The sequence below is a fragment of the Xenopus tropicalis genome, chromosome 5 (genome assembly GCF_000004195.4).
Source record: "Xenopus tropicalis strain Nigerian chromosome 5, UCB_Xtro_10.0, whole genome shotgun sequence".
Taxonomy (NCBI): Eukaryota; Metazoa; Chordata; class Amphibia; order Anura; family Pipidae; genus Xenopus; species Xenopus tropicalis.
In genome coordinates, this window is record NC_030681.2 from 101680210 (window position 1) to 101698411 (window position 18202).

Genomic DNA, 18202 nt, shown 5'->3' on the forward strand with positions numbered 1-18202 from the left:
AGGACAAGTTCAGAGGAACGTTAATATACTGTATCTGAGCTCTGAAGAGCATTGTAATGCGGCGGGATGTCAGCAGCAATTAAAAAGGATGGTAGGGGAAGTGAATCCCCAGCAGAAAGAAAGGCAGTTGTGACACAATGGCACTTTAAATTGAATTGATCAATGTTTCTTAGAATTGGACACAAGGTCCAGCTCGGCTGATGAGCTCCTGTCACAACCACAATGGGATGTCCTTGTAACCTCTTCACATATAGCAACACTACGCAATGTGTTTAAGGCAAAAAGATTTTTTTTTAAAATCACAAGTCAGCGCGGCTTAACAACCCATGGACAAATAAAACATGATATATAAAATCAAATTACCCTTAATACTATGCATAAGTTTGTTTTAGATATGATTAAATAGCATCAGGGCGATTGTTACAGTTATGAATATGACCATTAATTGACAAGCAAAAATGTATGTGATAATATCAAATGATAACATATACACTAACCATACAGAAGGTACAGTCCAGACAAATACAAGTTGTGCCACCAACATCTTTGGTTTCAGACCTGTCAGTCTTGAAGATTCAAATTGTCAAGAGAACTGGTTGAAACATCTACAGAGAGTGTCAATGGTACGTATTATAATGTTGGGTGATTGTGTGTTTTGGGCTTCTGTATTGGTTCTCAAAAACGGAACTGCTAAAAAATGATTAACATACAGGGTGTATGCTGCTTGTAGGAGGATCTGGTCAGCCTGGCAATCTGGGTGTCTAATGGGCTTCATTGTAGATAAATAAAAAGATGGATGATTAAAAAAGATTACTTGTGACAATATCCTTATCTATAGAAAGTAATACTAGTGGGCACCAGAGAGAGCAGCAAGATACTTGTATAGCGCTCCATCAGTATGTAGTTGTGTGTTTAGTAAACAACAAAGGAATTTACTGAATGAAAGTACACGAAAAGGGTCTCTATTAGTGATGAGCAAATTTTTTCAGGCATGCAGTAAAATTCAGCATTTACCATCAGCAAATTTTTTTGCAAAAAAAAATTTGCTGTAAAAAGCGTATAAAATAAAGCAAAGTTGCACAGTAGAAGAGAGAAAAAATGCTCATAGACTTTAATGTATTTGGAGTGAGAAAAAAACTTGAAAAAAAAATGGCCATTGACGTTATTGATTTGGACTGAAAAAAGAAGTTGCACGTGTAAAAACAAGTTGCGCAGTAGCCGAGGAAAAGACACATTTTTCAGCAGTTTTGTTTCGGCAAAGCAAAATAGGACAGATTTGCTCGTCACAAGCCGCTATGCTTATAAAGGGTATGGAGGAATTCACTTATGAAGACAGACTGGCCACACTGGGATTCCTTACACTGGAGATCACTATGTATAAATCTATAACTCTCTGGTGCCTCATTAAAGGGCAAGCAAAGTGCAAATCACTGGGGGAGTGCCTATAGACTGGCCACATTGGAATTAGATACATTGAAGATCACTATGTAAAAATCTCTAACTCCCTGATGCCTTTTTAAAGGGCAAGCAAAGTGCAAATCACTGGGGGAGGGCCTATAGACTGGCCACATTGGAATTAGATACATTGAAGATCACTATGTAAACATCTCTAACTCCCTGATGCCTTTTTAAAGGGCAAGGAAAGTGCAAATCACTGGGAGGGTGCCTATCTATAAGAACAGGGCTGGCCTGCACCCGCCAACACTACGCTCTGCACCTTGTGCTAAATTTTTTATCCTTCATGAGAACAGCCAGACCACCAGTCAGAAGTGCCCTCTTAATGAGCACTAAGGGGTTCGCTTTTGCACCCCTTACCCTTTCCGGGGTAATTGTGTGTTGGCCCTTTATACTGTAAGTTGATTCAGTTTCATGAGGAGTAAAATACGTGTTGTGGACTTCACTGCAAGGGAGAGTTTTAGAGCTTCTGAACGACTTTGCAACACAGTCTCTGCTTAAAATATGTCAGATGAATTAGTGGGAACAGCAGATCCTATTTGTAATTCTGGCTCTTAGCATCAGGCAAATCTGCTTCAAAAGACAGCTGCATTGGGAAATGGGGAAAAAGATTTAAAATAAAGCAATAACGCCTCTGAAGATAAATTAAAATAGAAAAATAGCACTATAAAAAAACAAGACATTTTACTGCAGGAACTTCTGCCTTTTTTACTGGTACTTCTAGGCATACAAAATATTAGCCCTTATTGCTAATGCTAATGTAAGCGTTTCAAGTGCGCGCTTTTGTTAAAAGCAAAGAGTGGAACTTCACTGTCTATAATATGTTATTTTATTTACTGTTACATTTGTCGCACATTTTCAGTTTATAACTTTTTGCCAAACTGACCTTAAAAAATCTCTGCATGTTGGAAATCTTTGTAAAGATAACTTACTGTATATTAGTTATCTTTGCAAAGGTTTCAGGGTTGCAGGGTACTTTATTATATTATAGTGCATCCTGTGACTTGATACACTTAAAGGAGAAGGAAAGCATTAAAATATAACCTCTCTCAGATGTTTGTTTTAACCCCCTCTCCTAAAACGTGATACTGTTCTTGCACACTATTCAAGAATCCCCGCTGTTTCATAGTTTGTCACCGCCATATTCTTTTATCCATGTTACTTCCTCTCCACCACTGTAGTGCACGTATTGACAAGCGTTGGGCGCAATGACAAGGAAGCACGTACTTGGGGTAGGCAGGAGATACCTGCCTGGCAACCTCCCATTGTTGCAACCTGGGCAGGTGCATCTTCTGCCTACTCCTAGTTCCGGCCCTGTATTAACTTGTAGTACAGCCAACCTCAGGCCTCTGACCACAGTCAGACAGACCCGAACACTGATAATATATTTATATACACTGCTCCTCCGCTCGGTCATACACTGAGAATAAAGGGAGTGAGCGCGTGAGCTTTAAAGCTTTCCTTCTCCTTGGGGTGTCTCCATGGCAATAGGACAGTCTTATTCCTATTGGCGCTTAAGCTGCAGCAGACAGGGAAAGAAGTTCACTATGTCACGTGACCCAAATGTCATTGCTATACTGGGTAAAGCTTAGGCAGTATTGTGCACGTGCAGGGCTCCACAGGAAGGAAATGTGCATGTGTGTGCCCTAATTAGAGGAATTTATGGACTGCAGCAGAGGTACACTGGGCAGTATATGTTTAAACTTATTTTAAAATTGATCGCACCAACATAACAACTCACAAATTGCAGGAAGAAATGCTAAATATATGTACATTTTGTGGGCAATGATCTGAGCTGTATTTGTTTCTTTCCTTTTTTTAAACCTAAACATTTGTACTTGAGGCCAGTCTTGTGGACTTGTAGCTTTTAGGAACTCCTACCAACATTGCCCAAACATATTCAGTTGCTGAAAATGCACCAGGGCAACGTGCTCAGAAGGAGCTTAAGGGGGAGGGATTACTGGTGACCCAAGCACCAATAAATTACATGTATATAAAGGCATTTTAAAGGACTAAGAAAATCAAGTTCAGTAGGGGAAGGGTTTCAAATTTCTAAGCACCCCCAATGAATCTAGTATGTAAGGGAAATACATAGGGCTCATGGGCATCCAAAACAATGATGTAATTTCAATATCTGTAGTAATAAGTCAAATCAACTGGACTTAATGTGTTTTTCTTGAAAACGTATCTCCAGTCATCCGACTGGCTTTTTAAATTCAGAATGACTTGTACAAAGATCCTTCTGGAATAAATACCCTGGAATGGTTATCCAATCAGCATAATCTGTTTATCATAACCAGCATGGGATCAGGGATCTCATTAGGTGAGGTGTTGATCGTATAAGCATGATTGGAGCTTTGAGGTGTTATTTAACTGTCCAGGGAGAGGTGTCAAAAAAGCATTGTATGTGGCAGACAATAGATAATGCATCCCCCCGCTTCCCTGTCCAGAATGTGGACTTGGCAAGCTTCAAACATGTGCCCTTTTTCATTTCGATGTACGTTAGGTACACGGCCTGACTAGATATAACTTGACCTGGATGAACGAGAACCTATTTTACAATGATAAGAGGAACTCTATCATCTGGTTATAATATGGGCTATATAGCAAGATTGCAGCGGGGTATAAACAAGCATTTAACAGGACATGGAAATATGCAGGCAAGTTTATGACACCGAGTCTTATTTACAGAATGTCATGGTTATTTTTGTGGTTATGTTTTTGTACCCGATACAGGGAATCCCTGCGGTTCCAGAGAACCAATGAGGAGTTAAAGTGATCAGACTATTGAGATGTTATGCATTTAAAGCAAATGCAATTTACAGGTAATTCTTATGTTTTCAACAGCGCTTTCACTGAGGACACAAGATAAATTAATGAAACTAAGGGAGCTTAGTGCTAAGGCTTAAATGAGATTGTAATTAGACTGTATGGAGGCAGTAATACCATCACTTTCAGAAAAAATGACTCTGTTCCAGGCATTTCCCAAGCTACTATTACACATCAATCCAGCACAAGGTTATGGGGAGACAAGGTAGTCTAACGGGCATGGAGGACCTCCTTATTCATAAATGGCTCCGTAAAATGTGCTGGAGTCCCAGAATAGCTATTGTTGTCTACACAAATACACAAGTATAATAAGTAGCAATACTCCCCAAAATTTTACTACCTGGTCAATTTCAAATTTTTAAACAATCCTTTCATACAGCAAACTTTCTTTTTTTTTTTTTTACTTTTGTATCAGCATTTCAAGGTCTTGTGTGATAGTTCCACTCAATTCTCTTTCCCACAACTTCAGTTTTACCCTTAACAACAAGATAAATCTGATTTTTTTTAATTAAATTTGTTCAGTGTTAAGTGCAAGAGCAGTGTCTTCATATAATGAGAAAAGCTCAGAAACAGTATTAGTAAATTCTTTAAATAAAGTCAAGGAACAAAAGAAAAAAAAAACAGTAATTAAATACTGTTATGTGTAAAAAGTAATCAGAATAAAACAAAGTTATGAACCAATGGATCATGTACACTTTCAGTGAGTTAATTCCTTACAATAAGGATAGTGCACTGTTCTATGGTTTCTAAATGAAAGTCTAACAAGCTGATATCATATATCTGACATGCTTGTTTCATCAAGGCATTCCCAGTTTGGTCCTTTTTGGCATGTACTCAGTCTGCAGCAGTATACCTTTGTTAATAATCCAATTATTTTCATTTGCTGATTTATTTTTTTATAATTCAGTGCTTGTGACAGCACTTACTCCATGGATGAGCAAAGTGGGTCCTAGGTTTCTGGTTACTGCCTCCAGCTGGTGAAGAAACCTATTGTAGACGGCTGTGTCTGCTGGAGGACGTGGAAGGTAAAGAAACCTCACAGCTGGAGGAGACAATGGATTCTGCATCAAAATCATTTGGTTTACAGCCTCCAAATATTCTTCAGAAATGCGTATAGAGTTATTGGGAAAGTTCAGGTAGACCTCCTCTGCTGCTTCTGAGTCTACAGTCCCTTGCTTGAGCCAGTGCAGAGCAACTACGGAATCCCATGCAACTGTATTAATGGATGCCTTGATTCGAAGGTCTTTAAGTAACTGCTTTAGTTTGACCTCTTGGCCCTGTAAACCACTCTCAGCCTCAATGCACAAAAACAGGCGCAACTTTGCTTTTTTCCAAGACCTCACCATGTTTAGCACACAAGCCATCTGCAATAAAAACAAACTGCAGGTGTCCACATAAGCTGTGCTGTCTGGACGCAGAAGGTTAAGTGGCCATACATCAATGTATGTTTCTTTTCCACGCAGTTTACACACAGAAGACTTGTCAAACTCAGAGAAGTATCTTGCTAGTGCCACATTTTTAGACATTTTGATGGTATCAGAAATAATAGCCACATATTCCCAGGGGGAAAAGTTTGTTGTAGAAGGCCTTCTGCCAGTTGAAGAAAACATAAAAGAACCCACTGTGTCCAATTCTTGCTCATTCTTTTGCAAGTCCTGTGGAGCTGATCGGCTGTAGAACCCAAGAACAACAGTATTTGGCCTCATTCCACCTGCAAAAGAAAAAGAAAGTGCTTATAGATTTAAATGGAGACAAATAAACAATGCAAGGGTGTAAAACCTCAATTCAGATAAGGTGTACGATGAAATACTTTGTTTGGCTCTAGAATATGAGCTGGAGAACCCCAAAATGCTATACAAATGTTCAGCAAAGAAACTCAAGGCCTTTTATGAAAGTACTCAAGGAAGGCATGATATTATTGATCACTGAAGCTGAAGTTGGAATTCCCTAATGAGGAACCTTCTAAGGCAGATTCAAGGTAACATCACTGTTAATATCCAACTTAATTAAAGAATATATTAATTGTCTCCACTGCGAAATGTATAATGGGTCAGTGGCCTGGAAGAGTGTTTACCTCAGATTTATATATAATACTAAAAAGTTAATTGTTGTTTGAAAGGGCGGTTCTTCAATTCTGTATATGAAAGTTGCAAGGTCAGTCAGAGCCTATGGATCAGCATTTTACAGGACAAAAAATTAAGACTACCTTATAAATAAAAAAACAATTTAAGCAACTTTTCAATATACATTCATTAACAGTTTTCAGTGGTTTTAATGTTTTTTGAAGCAGTTGCAGTAAGTCCTGATCTACACTTCTGGTTCTGTCTCTTGAAACAACATGTGTGTTTCTGCTTAGGTCTCTTAATCAGCTAGTTTCACCAGGACAGACAGTGGAAATGAACAAACAGAAAATGCTTTTAATAGCAGAAGTACCTACATATAACTTTAATGTATACTGCAAAGTTGCTTAGAGTTACATTTTTTCTGTAACGCAAAATTATTTTCAGGTTTACGTTGCCTTTAAAGTCATTAATGGAATCAATGAGACTGTAGTCAATTATCAAAAAAATCAGTCATCCCATGTAAATTCTGCACTTGTAGTAAAATACATTCAATCTATATCTGTATTTATCTACTGGAATAAAAGATGTAATTTGATACCTCAGGCCAGTTGATCTTTTGAGGGTCTGAATGATTGATGAAGGCTTGTACAATTAAAGATTTTTATTTGGCTCAATGGCATAATTTGACTGATTTGCTCACAAACCCCTACAACAAATTGCTTGTATGATCTTTGATAAATCCCACACAGCCACACCTACTCTAATGTGTTATTGTGATGAATATGAATAAAATACTAACCTTTTCTAAGCAAATCATAAGGACCAGAACAGAGATTATTATAATTAACAGTTATTTTCTAGCAACATTTACTATTATATACCAAAGATTTAGTTTATAAGGAAGCATCTACACTTGGATTTCTAAATTAGTGGTTATCAAAGGCAATATAATAAACAATAAAAGGAGTGAAAGGACAGTGAGAAGAAGAAAAGCGCAGGTTACGTAATAGATAACATATGAGCTGCATAGATTCACATCGTAGGTTATCTGTTATCTGCTATGTAACCTGTGCCTCTTCTCTTTTTTTCCAGCTTGAATGGCTGCCCCCGGGGCTACACAGCAGCTTATTATATAAACTATAGTGTTTCTGAAGCAAACACACAGCTTTTACCAGTGCATTTACTTTAAAGGGGACCTGTCACCCCAATAAATAATTCCAAATCCTTTTGTATCATGTTAGTAGAGCAAAACGAATATTACTTACACAATATAAATGATTACATTTCTTTTTCCTTCAGTCTTGGAATTTACAGTCACAGCAAGCAGGCAGGCGCCATTTTGTGTACACTTATTTAGGCAAGCTTTGTTTCACCCAAAAATCTTGTGCATTTGCCATCTAGGTGATATCTAGGAAGTGCTGAATGGAAAGCTAAGGTAAACGTAATTAAACATCTGAGCTGTTAATCATATATTGCTTGCCCTGTTTCTATGCCTTAAACATAGAGGTGGGGCAGGCAATATATGATTGACAGCTAAGATGTTTAAATACATTTCTAAACAGGTATGGATGATTTAATCAAAAAATAATTTGGGTTTCATGTTTAATTTTTAAAGATTTTTTATCATACAGCTTTTAATGTGTGGGGGACAGGTTACCTTTTAAAACATTTTAATTTTTTGGTATTACTGTTCCTTTAAGGTCTGGTACAGGTAGGTGTGGCTATGTCAGATGTTGAGTTTGCAGTTTTATGCGCTTCTCCAGGACCTAGGACCTTTGTTGGTTCTTTACTATTCCATTAAATGCTATACCAACTTTATGACATCTTGAGGTCTATCTAGGCATGTGTGAATACAGAATAATAAGATTTTTGCCATCTTTAAGCACTGTCTTGAAAGTCATAAGGGTCAAATGCATTTGACAGGGTGTTTTATTACATACTAGGTGCATTTTTTAATAGAATAATTATAAACTTTAAGCATAACAGATGTTTAATACAGTATATGTTTACAGTTAACACAGAGTGGGAGATAAAACACCCTTTGTTCTTTAAACTTGCCTTATTGGTCCTATTTTCTTGTAAATAATCTAGTGGAATCCATATGAACTGCTGACAGGCTTTTGTTATTTTATAAATATCAATTTGGCTATGTAGAGACACTTCATATTGACATTTATTAACATATTTTCATTGATTTATTAACATATCAGCTGCTTGTAATATTGAATTGAAATGAAATTGTGCTTTTTGTATTTAACTGTATTTTATGCATTTATGCTTTCAGCCATAAATATTTTTAAAAGATAAAGTATAATTTGGACAAGTCAAACTTGCCAGTATAATTTAATACAGAGTGAAATGGGGCGAGGACTTCTAAGGAAGTCATTGGGAAACACAAAAATTGTCAAGCTTAAGACCTTTTGGTACCAACTTTTCTTTTGGGGATTTAATTGAGTGCTGCAGTGTGAGTGTGTGTATGTGTGAGTGAGAGTTCTTGCAGTGTGTGTGTGTGAGTGCTTGCAGTGTGAGAGTGCTTGCAGGGTGTGTGAGAGAGTGCTTGCAGTGTGTGTGTGTGTGTGTGAGAGAGAGTGCTTGCAGTGTGTGTGTGTGTGTGAGAGAGAGTGCTTGCAGTGTGTGCGTGTGTGTGAGAGACAGTGCTTGCAGTGTGTGAGAGAGAGAGTGTTTGCAGTGGAATAAAAGCATGAAGCATTCAGAGAAACTAGCAGATTGCACAATGTTAAGCTTCTATAAAACCTAGCACACTGTTCAGTACTCAGTGGATGCATATCATGAATTCTGTGCACTAATAAGAAGCAACAGGGGGAATGTAATAAACAGGCTAACGGAGAAAATATGCAGAACAAAATATGCTTTGCAAACACCACCAATGGAAAAAAGAAGTGTATTTTCTCATTTGAGCCAATGAGTAGTGTATGTGATACAATGTAAAACAGAAAACATTATGCAATTTTCGAGAAGTCACATATATAATTTAACACAGTAAATTAGGTTGAAAAAAGACACACATCTATCAAGTTCAACCTTTTATGCCTATATATAACCTGTCTAACTGCTAGTTGATCCAGAGGAAGGCAAAAACCATTTAAAGCCTCTTTAATTTGCAGCAGAGGGGAAAAATTCCCTTCTGACTCCAAGATGGCAATCAGACCAGTCCCTGGATCAACTTGTACTAAGAGCTATCTCCCATAACCCTGTATTTCCTCACTTGTACTGAGAGCTATCTCCCATAACCCTGTATTCCCTCACTTGTACTAAGAGCTATCTCCCATAACCCTGTATTCCCTCACTTGTACTAAGAGCTAACTCCCATACCCCTGTATTCCCTCACTTGTACTGAGAGCTATCTCCCATAACCCTGTATTCCCTCACTTGTACTGAGAGCTATCTCCCCTACCCCTGTATTCCCTCACTTGTACTGAGAGTTATCTCCCATAACCCTGTATTCCCTCACTTGTACTCTCCCCTACCCCTGTATTCCCTCACTTGTACTGAGAGCTATCTCCCATACCCCTGTATTCCCTCACTTGTACTAAGAGCTATCTCCCATAACCCCGTATTCCCTCACTTGTACTGAGAGCTATCTCCCCTTCCCCTGTATTCCCTCACTTGTACTAAGAGCTATGTCCCATAACCCTGTATTCCCTCACTTGTACTGAGAGCTATCTCCCATAACCCTGTATTCCCTCACTTGTACTAAGAGCTATCTCCCATACCCCTGTATTCCCTCACTTGTACTGAGAGCTATCTCCCATAACCCTGTATTCCCTCACTTGTACTGAGAGCTATCTCCCATACCCCTGTATTCCCTCACTTGTACTGAGAGCTATCTCCCATACCCCTGTATTCCCTCACTTGTACTGAGAGCTATCTCCCATAACCCTGTATTCCCTCACTTGTACTAAGAGCTATGTCCCATAACCCTGTATTCCCTCACTTGCTAAAAAGCCATCCAACCCCTTCATGAAGCTATCTAATGTATCATCAATATATTACTGCAATATATTAAATTGTCTAGGGATCATTTTGCATTATTAAAAGAATATATTTTACTCATGTAAAAATACGCCCCAAGGGTTATATCAAATAGCAGTTACACTGGAGCAAACCGGTTGTTGTGCTGTTCCAGGTACTCTGCAGTGGGATCTGGTAATGCCTGTGCCACGGCCTCTCTGCATGTAATAAAGAGGGAATATCAAATCAGAGATTTCTACTCACCCAGGCCAGAGATGAAGAGCAGCTGCTGAACGCCATGTCTGACAGAGTCAGAAAGAGTTAGGTTGACAAAGGCCTTGATGTTAAGTTCATCCACCAGCTGCAGCCATGTATCGGTTTGTGCTTGTAGAGGATCTGATGGCAGTACATCTGGAGGAAAGGGAAAGGCTGATAGTAATGTACTGTTGTTGCTATTGTTAACTACATTGCTGCAAATTACTAAATTGCCCTTTACCCCACCATCCATTCCTCTAACATCCTCTAAAGTCAAAGAAAAAAAAGAATGACCCATCAAATTGCAGCTCCCCCTCTGTCACGCCAAGTTTATAACAGGGTTCCCCATTAAACATAGCTTTTATTAACAATCACAAAAAGCAAAAAAACATGCTGAACCAAAATTAAAATTACTGGTTAGGCAAAAGGTCTTGTGACACAACAGTAATAATAGTTTCCGTATACTGTTTGTGTCAGCTCAGCAGGGTGTGAGGTAAAAATTATTGGTGACCAAAAATATGGAATAATGCTGGGCAATTCTTGACATGTGATCACCAATTGATCTCCACAAAAATGTAAATGGTGAGATGGGTGAGCCTTCCCACAGCCCACTCTTATAAGTGTCTACAGAATCTCAGCCCACACTTATTCAAAATATGAGCTATTGACACCTACTGTAGACAGTAAGCTAGCCTATGGCCACTCAACAGCATCTAATGTAATGTTTGCAGCATCTTGGCCCACTTCCAAACGCGTAATGACCCCTGTTTGTCTGTTAATTTATTGTTCTGCTGTACAGTACTGTGTGCATAAGTAGTGCTATATTTATATATTAATAAAAATATACATACAGTCATGGCCCAAATTGTTGGAACCCCAGAAATTGTTCCAAAAAATCAAGTTTTTCTCACAGAAAAGTATTGCAGTAACACATATTTTGCTATACACATGTTTATTCCCTTTGTGTGTATTGGAACAGAACAAAAGAAGAAAAAAAAAGCAAATTGGACATAATGTCACACAAAACTCCAAAAAGGGGCATGGACAACAGAAAGAGGAGAAGAGAACTGTCTGAGGACTTGAGAACCAAAATTGTGGTAAAAATATAAACAATCTCAAGGTTACAAGTCCATCTCCAGAGATCTAGATTTGCCTTTGTCCACAGTGCGCAACATTATCAAGAAGTTTGCAACCCATGGCACTGACGCTAATCTTCCATGCATGGATGGAAGAGAAAAATTGATGAAAGGTTGCAACGCAGGATAGTCCGGATGGTGGATAAGCAGCCCCAAACAAGTTCCAAAGAAATTCAAGCTGCACTGCAGGCTCAGGAGGCATCAGTGTCAGCGCAAACTATCTGTCGACATTTAAATGAAATGCTATGGCAGGAGACCCAGGAGGATCCCACTGCTGACACAGAGACATAAAAAAGCAAGACTACAGTTTGCCAAAATGTACTTGAGTAAGCCTTAATCCTTCTGGGAAAACGTCTTGTGGACAGATGAGACCAAGATAGAGCTTTTTGGTAAAGCACATCATTCTACTGTTTACCGAAAACGGAATGAGGCCTACAAAGAAAAGAACACAGTACCTACAGTGAAATATGGTTCAATGATGTTTTGGGGGTGTTTTGCTGCCTGTGGCACTGGGTGCCTTGAATGTGTGCAAGGCATCATGAAATCTGAGGATTACCAAAGGATTTTGGGTCGCACTGTAGAGCCCAGTGTCAGAAAGCTGGGTTTGTGTCCGAGATCTTGGGTCTTCCAGCAGGACAATAACCCCAAACATACGTCAAAAAGCACCCAGAAATGGATGGCAACAAAAAGCGCTGGAGAGTTCTGAAGTGGCCAGCAATGAGTCCAGATCTAAATCCCATTGAACATCTGTGGCCATTTTTGGAGTTTTGTGTGACATTATGTCCAATTTGCTTTTTTTCCTCCCTTTTTTGTTCTGTTCTTTTGACACCATCTGTCTGCTACATACAATGCTGTTCTAACATCTGTACCCTGGCAGTTTCAAAACTCTTCACACATCCATTCATGCAAGTCCAACAAGTAACACCTGTTTCGATGAGTTGCATGATACTTTGGTAATCGTAGCAAAGTAACTCCACAGCATTCACACCTCTGTGAGTTTCAGGTATCACCTCTCTGAAGAGTTACAATGTGCCACTGTGATTGGATTAGTGGAAGAGTATATATGCTGAGGACTTCCCATACCAGTCAGTTGAACTGAAGAAGCTGCTCGGATGAGTAGTGAAACATCTTTAATGACTTAACAAGTCCAGTTGCTTTAGATTTATTTATACTAGATATACCATGACCTGGATGAATGAAAATCTTCATAGTCATATCTATTGAGAAAATCTCTTAAGTGGAAGGGTCTGTTCATATTTGGACACTTGTTTTAAGGTGAACATCCCCTTTAATGCTTGGTAATATTTGCTGCCAATTTTTGTGTTAAAGTGATTTACAGGACATTAAAGGAGTGATTTTGGTTCAGGTTTTGCTGTGAATCGCTTAAGATTGTAGCAAAAAAAAAACCAAAAACAAAATCAGTACTGCAGCTTTTACTACAATTTGTATTTTTTATTACAGTAGCCATTTCTCTACCAACGTTTTTTTTTCTTGTTCTTTGATAAAAGAACCTTAAATTATACATTACAACAGTGATTCTCAGGAGGGAATACATACCTGTTTGCACCTGACCCTTTCCTTTATCTGAGCATATGTCTTTATCTAAGATAGGGCAATGTCATATAATCTCAGCTCTTCTTGCTGTGAGTAAAAAGGCCCAAGGACACCTGCCATATTTGCCACTTTAATCACGATGTTGCTGTCTCCAAACCTACAGGGTACAGTTGCCCTTTACAAAAGAACATGCGTTTGCTGGAAGGATACTTTGAACCTATGAATCTCCCTGCCTTTCCAATTGGGTCTTGGAATTGCCTCCATTTAATGGAAGCTTTAATATGCTTCTGCATGGGCAATGGCAAAAACTGTACTGAGAAATTCAGTTTATGGAATTTGATTCTATCATTAAATGCATGCTTTTGTACATGGTCACTATGGCAACCCCAGAACTCTGCAAAACTGTAAGTATATAATGTGCTCAGTGTCCATTGTAATATATCAGAATTGTAAATATTGTTAGACATTATTCTAACACAAGCCAGCATTTCTAATGGTCACACAAAATAATTTTAATACAGCACTTGGGAGTAATGTCATAGCATAAAGCTGTAATTTATATTGTATGATAGCTGAAAGTTTTTATGTTAACATTTAAAGACAAAAACATAAAAATCGGGGTATAATATTTAATACTGGAATCTAAAGAAACAATGGGGTCGATTCACTAAAGGTCGATAAGCGGTATCACATGCTTTTTTGCGCTAAAATTGAAGCGGAAAAACGCCCTTAAGTATTGTTGCATGCGTTAAGTCACATATTGCGTGCGTTAAATAGCGTGCAACCGCAATGCGTTAATTTTAACGCATTGCGTCAATTAGTGAATGCTAAGAATAGTAACGCATGATTCACAAAAGTGAATGAAGCGTTAAATGTGTTAATTAGGGCGCGAATCTGTGCGTATTTTATCGCCTAATTGGGGGAGGTGTTGGGTAGAGCACATTTTTCATTTTTTTGCGGAAAAAGGCAAGATGGAGTTTGTGATGGGGTTTTTGCTTGATTTGGAGGAGGAACATCAAGTCCCTGAACCTTCCAGAGTGATGCAGCCTCGCTTTTTTCGGGAAAGGGCCACTTTAGAGGGCTTAAGCGAGGATGAAGTGGTCAGGCGCTACCAGCACTATAGAGCGGCAATATCCAGCCTGTATGAGCTGCTTGAGCCTTCCCTGCAGCCACTGACTCGCAGAAGCCGCCGCCATTCCTGCAATGGCGAAACTGCTGTGCTCCCTGCACTTTTTGGCCACTAGCAGTTTCCATAGGGTTGGGGGGGTTTACGGGGGGGTGTCACAGCCTACCTTTTCATGGTGCCTTGGCCAGGTCATAGATGCCATCCGCTTGGTGTCTGGGAATTTCATTTCGTTCCTCAAAAATCGGAACAAGTGGAACGCCGTGAAAAGGCAGTTTTATGGGGTAAGTGCCCCAATGTGTTGGGTGCAATTGATTGCACCAATGTGGTGTTAAACACCCCCCAAGACAGGGAGCACATTTTCTGCAACAGGAAAAGCTACTACTCCCTCAATGTGCAAGTGGTGTGCGATGCACATACAGTGGCTTGCAAAAGTATTCGGCCCCCTTGAACTTTTTCACATTTTGTCACATTACAGCCACAAACATGAATCAATTTTATTGGAATTCCACGTGAAAGACCAATAGAAAGTGGAGTACACGTGAGAAGTGGAACGAAAATCATACATGATTCCAAACATTTTTTACGAATAAATAACTGCAAAGTGGGGTGTGCGTAATTATTCAGCCCCCTTTGGTCTGAGTGCAGTCAGTTGCCCATAGACATTGCCTGTTGAGTGCTAATGACTAAATAGAGTGCACCTGTGTGTAATCTAATGTCAGTACAAATACAGCTTCTCTGTGACGGCCTCAGAGGTTGTCTAAGAGAATATTGGGAGCAACAACACCATGAAGTCCAAAGAACACACCAGACAGGTCAGGGATAAAGTTATTGAGAAATTTAAAGCAGGCTTAGGCTACAAAAAGATTTCCAAAGCCTTGAACATCCCACAGAGCACTGTTCAAGCGATCATTCAGAAATGGAAGGAGTATGGCACAATTGTAAACCTACCAAGACAAGGCCGTCCACCTAAACTCACAGGCCGAACAAGGAGAGCGCTGATCAGAAATGCAGCCAAGAAGCCCATGGTGACTCTGGACGAGCTGCAGAGATCTACAGCTCAGGTGGGGGAATCTGTCCATAGGACAACTATTAGTCGTGCACTGCACAAAGTTATGGAAGAGTGGCAAGAAGAAAGCCATTGTTAACAGAAAACCATAAGAAGTCCTGTTTGCAGTTTGCCACAAGCCATGTGGGGACACAGCAAACATGTGGAAGAAGGTGCTCTGGTCAGATGAGACCAAAATGGAACTTTTTGGCCAAAATGCAAAACGCTATGTGTGGCGGAAAACTAACACTGCACATCACTCTGAATACACCATCCCCACTGTCAAATATGGTGGTGGCAGCATCATGCTCTGGGGGTGCTTCTCTTCAGCAGGGACAGGGAAGCTGGTCAGAGTTGATGGGAAGATGGATGGAGCCAAATACAGGGCAATCTTGGAAGAAAACCTCTTGGAGTCTACAAAAGACTTGAGACTGGGGCGGAGGTTCACCTTCCAGCAGGACAACGACCCTAAACATAAAGCCAGGGCAACAATGGAATGGTTTAAACCAAAACATATCCATGTGTTAGAATGGCCCAGTCAAAGTCCAGATCTAAATCCAATCGAGAATCTGTGGCAAGATCTGAAAACTGCTGTTCACAAATGCTGTCCATCTAATCTGACTGAGCTGGAGCTGTTTTGCAAAGAAGAATGGGCAAGGATTTCAGTCTCTAGATGTGCAAAGCTGGTAGAGACATACCCTAAAAGACTGGCAGCTGTAATTGCAGCAAAAGGTGGTTCTACAAAGTATTGACTCAGGGGGCTGAATAATTACGCACACCCCACTTTGCAGTTATTTATTTGTAAAAAATGTTTGGAATCATGTATGATTTTCGTTCCACTTCTCACGTGTACACCACTTTGTATTGGTCTTTCACGTGGAATTCCAATAAAATTGATTCATGTTTGTGGCTGTAATGTGACAATATGTGGAGAAGTTCAAGGGGGCCGAATACTTTTGCAAGCCACTGTATGAACATCCTGAGCATCGTGTCGGGTTCCACGGCTCCTCTCACGATGCTTACATCCTAAGGCAGTCTGCACTTTACAATGCTTTTGAGACAGGACAAATGCCTCATGGGTGGCTGTTAGGTAAGTATTTGTGTCATGTATAGCACAACTTGCCCACATTTGCTTTAGGTCTCCCACAGTCAAACCAGGCCCTGCCTGCCATAAGCTTGTTTTGCAGTTTGTAAAGTGCCCTCTTTTGCCAGTGAGAGAGTCAAAGCAGCTACTTGTAGCGTCACCTATCAGTCTCACACTGTCTGTATAGCCCCTCTAAAGTTGCCCAAATTGTGGCCGCGTGTGCTGTACTGTACAATCTGGCGAACCGGCATGGCTTACCAGGCGATGTGGCTGAGGACCTGGATGACCCCATACATCCCCAAGATCCTGTCTGAGGTGCGGATGCCAGAGGGAATGAAGTCCGGGGACAAATCATTACCAATTACTTTTCCTGTAAGTACCTACAATCTTTAATCCCATGAACAAGAAATACCAAACAACTTCTCCAAAAAAAAGGTTTTATTTACAGGGAAATTAGTTGCCCATTTCCAAAAGAAATGCTTTGAGCAGGTGATTCCCCCACCCCCAACACAAATAGCAAAAATAAAGCAGATATATTTACAGAAGAACATAGCCCTAAGAAAAGATCCCTAATGTGGCACATTTATTTTCTTTTGCAAAGTTGCCTAGTGGGAGCTACAGGAGCGGTAGCTGAGCTCTCACCACTGTCTCTACTGGTAGAGCATGTTGGCTGAATTTCCTTTTGTGCTTTTTCTTGCAAGGCAATTTGTTTCTCTAGGAGAGAATTTTGCCTAGCCAACAATGCCACTTTTTGACATTGGACTTCTAAACGCTCCTCTTGCAGCCTTAACATGGCTTGTGGTAAGGATGAATCTGTTGTAGAAAACATTGTATTACATTAAAGGAGAATACTTTTTACCCCGGGCTGGTGCCCCTGTTCAGAGAGAACAGCACCAGCCCGGGGTAGCTGCGAGCGCTTCCTCTTCCGTATTCCCTGCGTGCGCATGCGCAGTAGAGTGAAAAAGCCGAACTTAAACATAGAAGTCGGCTTTTCACTCTACTGCGCATGCGCCGGCCCACGGATTGCGTCGGCAGCGCGAAGACGGAAGGAGGAAGGCTCGCTGCAGGTACCCCGGCTGGTGCTGTTTTCTCCTAACAGGGGCCCCAGCCCGGGGTACAAGGTAAGCGATCTAAGTCACTTGGGGGTGCCTAACATTTTGGCACCCCCAAGTGACTTAGCCTTTCCTTCTCCTTTAATATTAAGCTTCTCTGCAAGAGTAAATACACTTGTATTAATGTCATTACACCTACCTTGGCCGACATTCCTGTCGGAATTAAAGATGCCGGCGACAACAATCACGCTCTCTGCATGAAGGAAAGGGCATGAGTCGCTACTCATACCTGGTGAAATAGACTTTCTTTGCATGGCCACCTCCAGTTCTAGACCTAAATAAAATATATAAATGCTTTTATTGTGTTGCCTCCAATAAGCAAGCCAGAAAACAGTCACTTTTTGTTACTCATTGTTGCCCCAATCAATCCCCTTTACTTTCAAGTGTAACATACTAAGGCATGCTCTGACACAAACCCTACTAAAATGCTGAAAGTTGCTGCTAAGTAGCCTCGCTAACTCCCAGGGCTCTCCCTTATACTCTGTATTAAACAATGCTTCCACAATAATCCTCCTTGATAAAGTAGATTACAGGGCATTAAGTATTTTGGGAAATATTTCCCTATGACCCC

General features: G+C 40.1%; 1 protein-coding gene across 1 annotated transcript in view; it reads right to left on the reverse strand.

Annotated features, from left to right (window-relative positions):
• Window positions 1–4773: 4773 nt before the first annotated feature.
• The window catches only part of LOC100498108 (solute carrier family 12 member 9), a 123166-nt gene continuing 109737 nt past the window's right edge, over window positions 4774–18202 (reverse strand). Inside the window, exons 12-13 of the mRNA XM_002937349.5 lie at window positions 10584–10730; window positions 4774–5995 (exon numbers count right to left, since the gene is read on the reverse strand). Of these exons, the coding sequence (XP_002937395.2) occupies window positions 5181–5995; window positions 10584–10730 (962 nt within the window). The 3' untranslated portion in view covers window positions 4774–5180. The remainder of the gene's footprint in view (window positions 5996–10583; window positions 10731–18202) is intronic.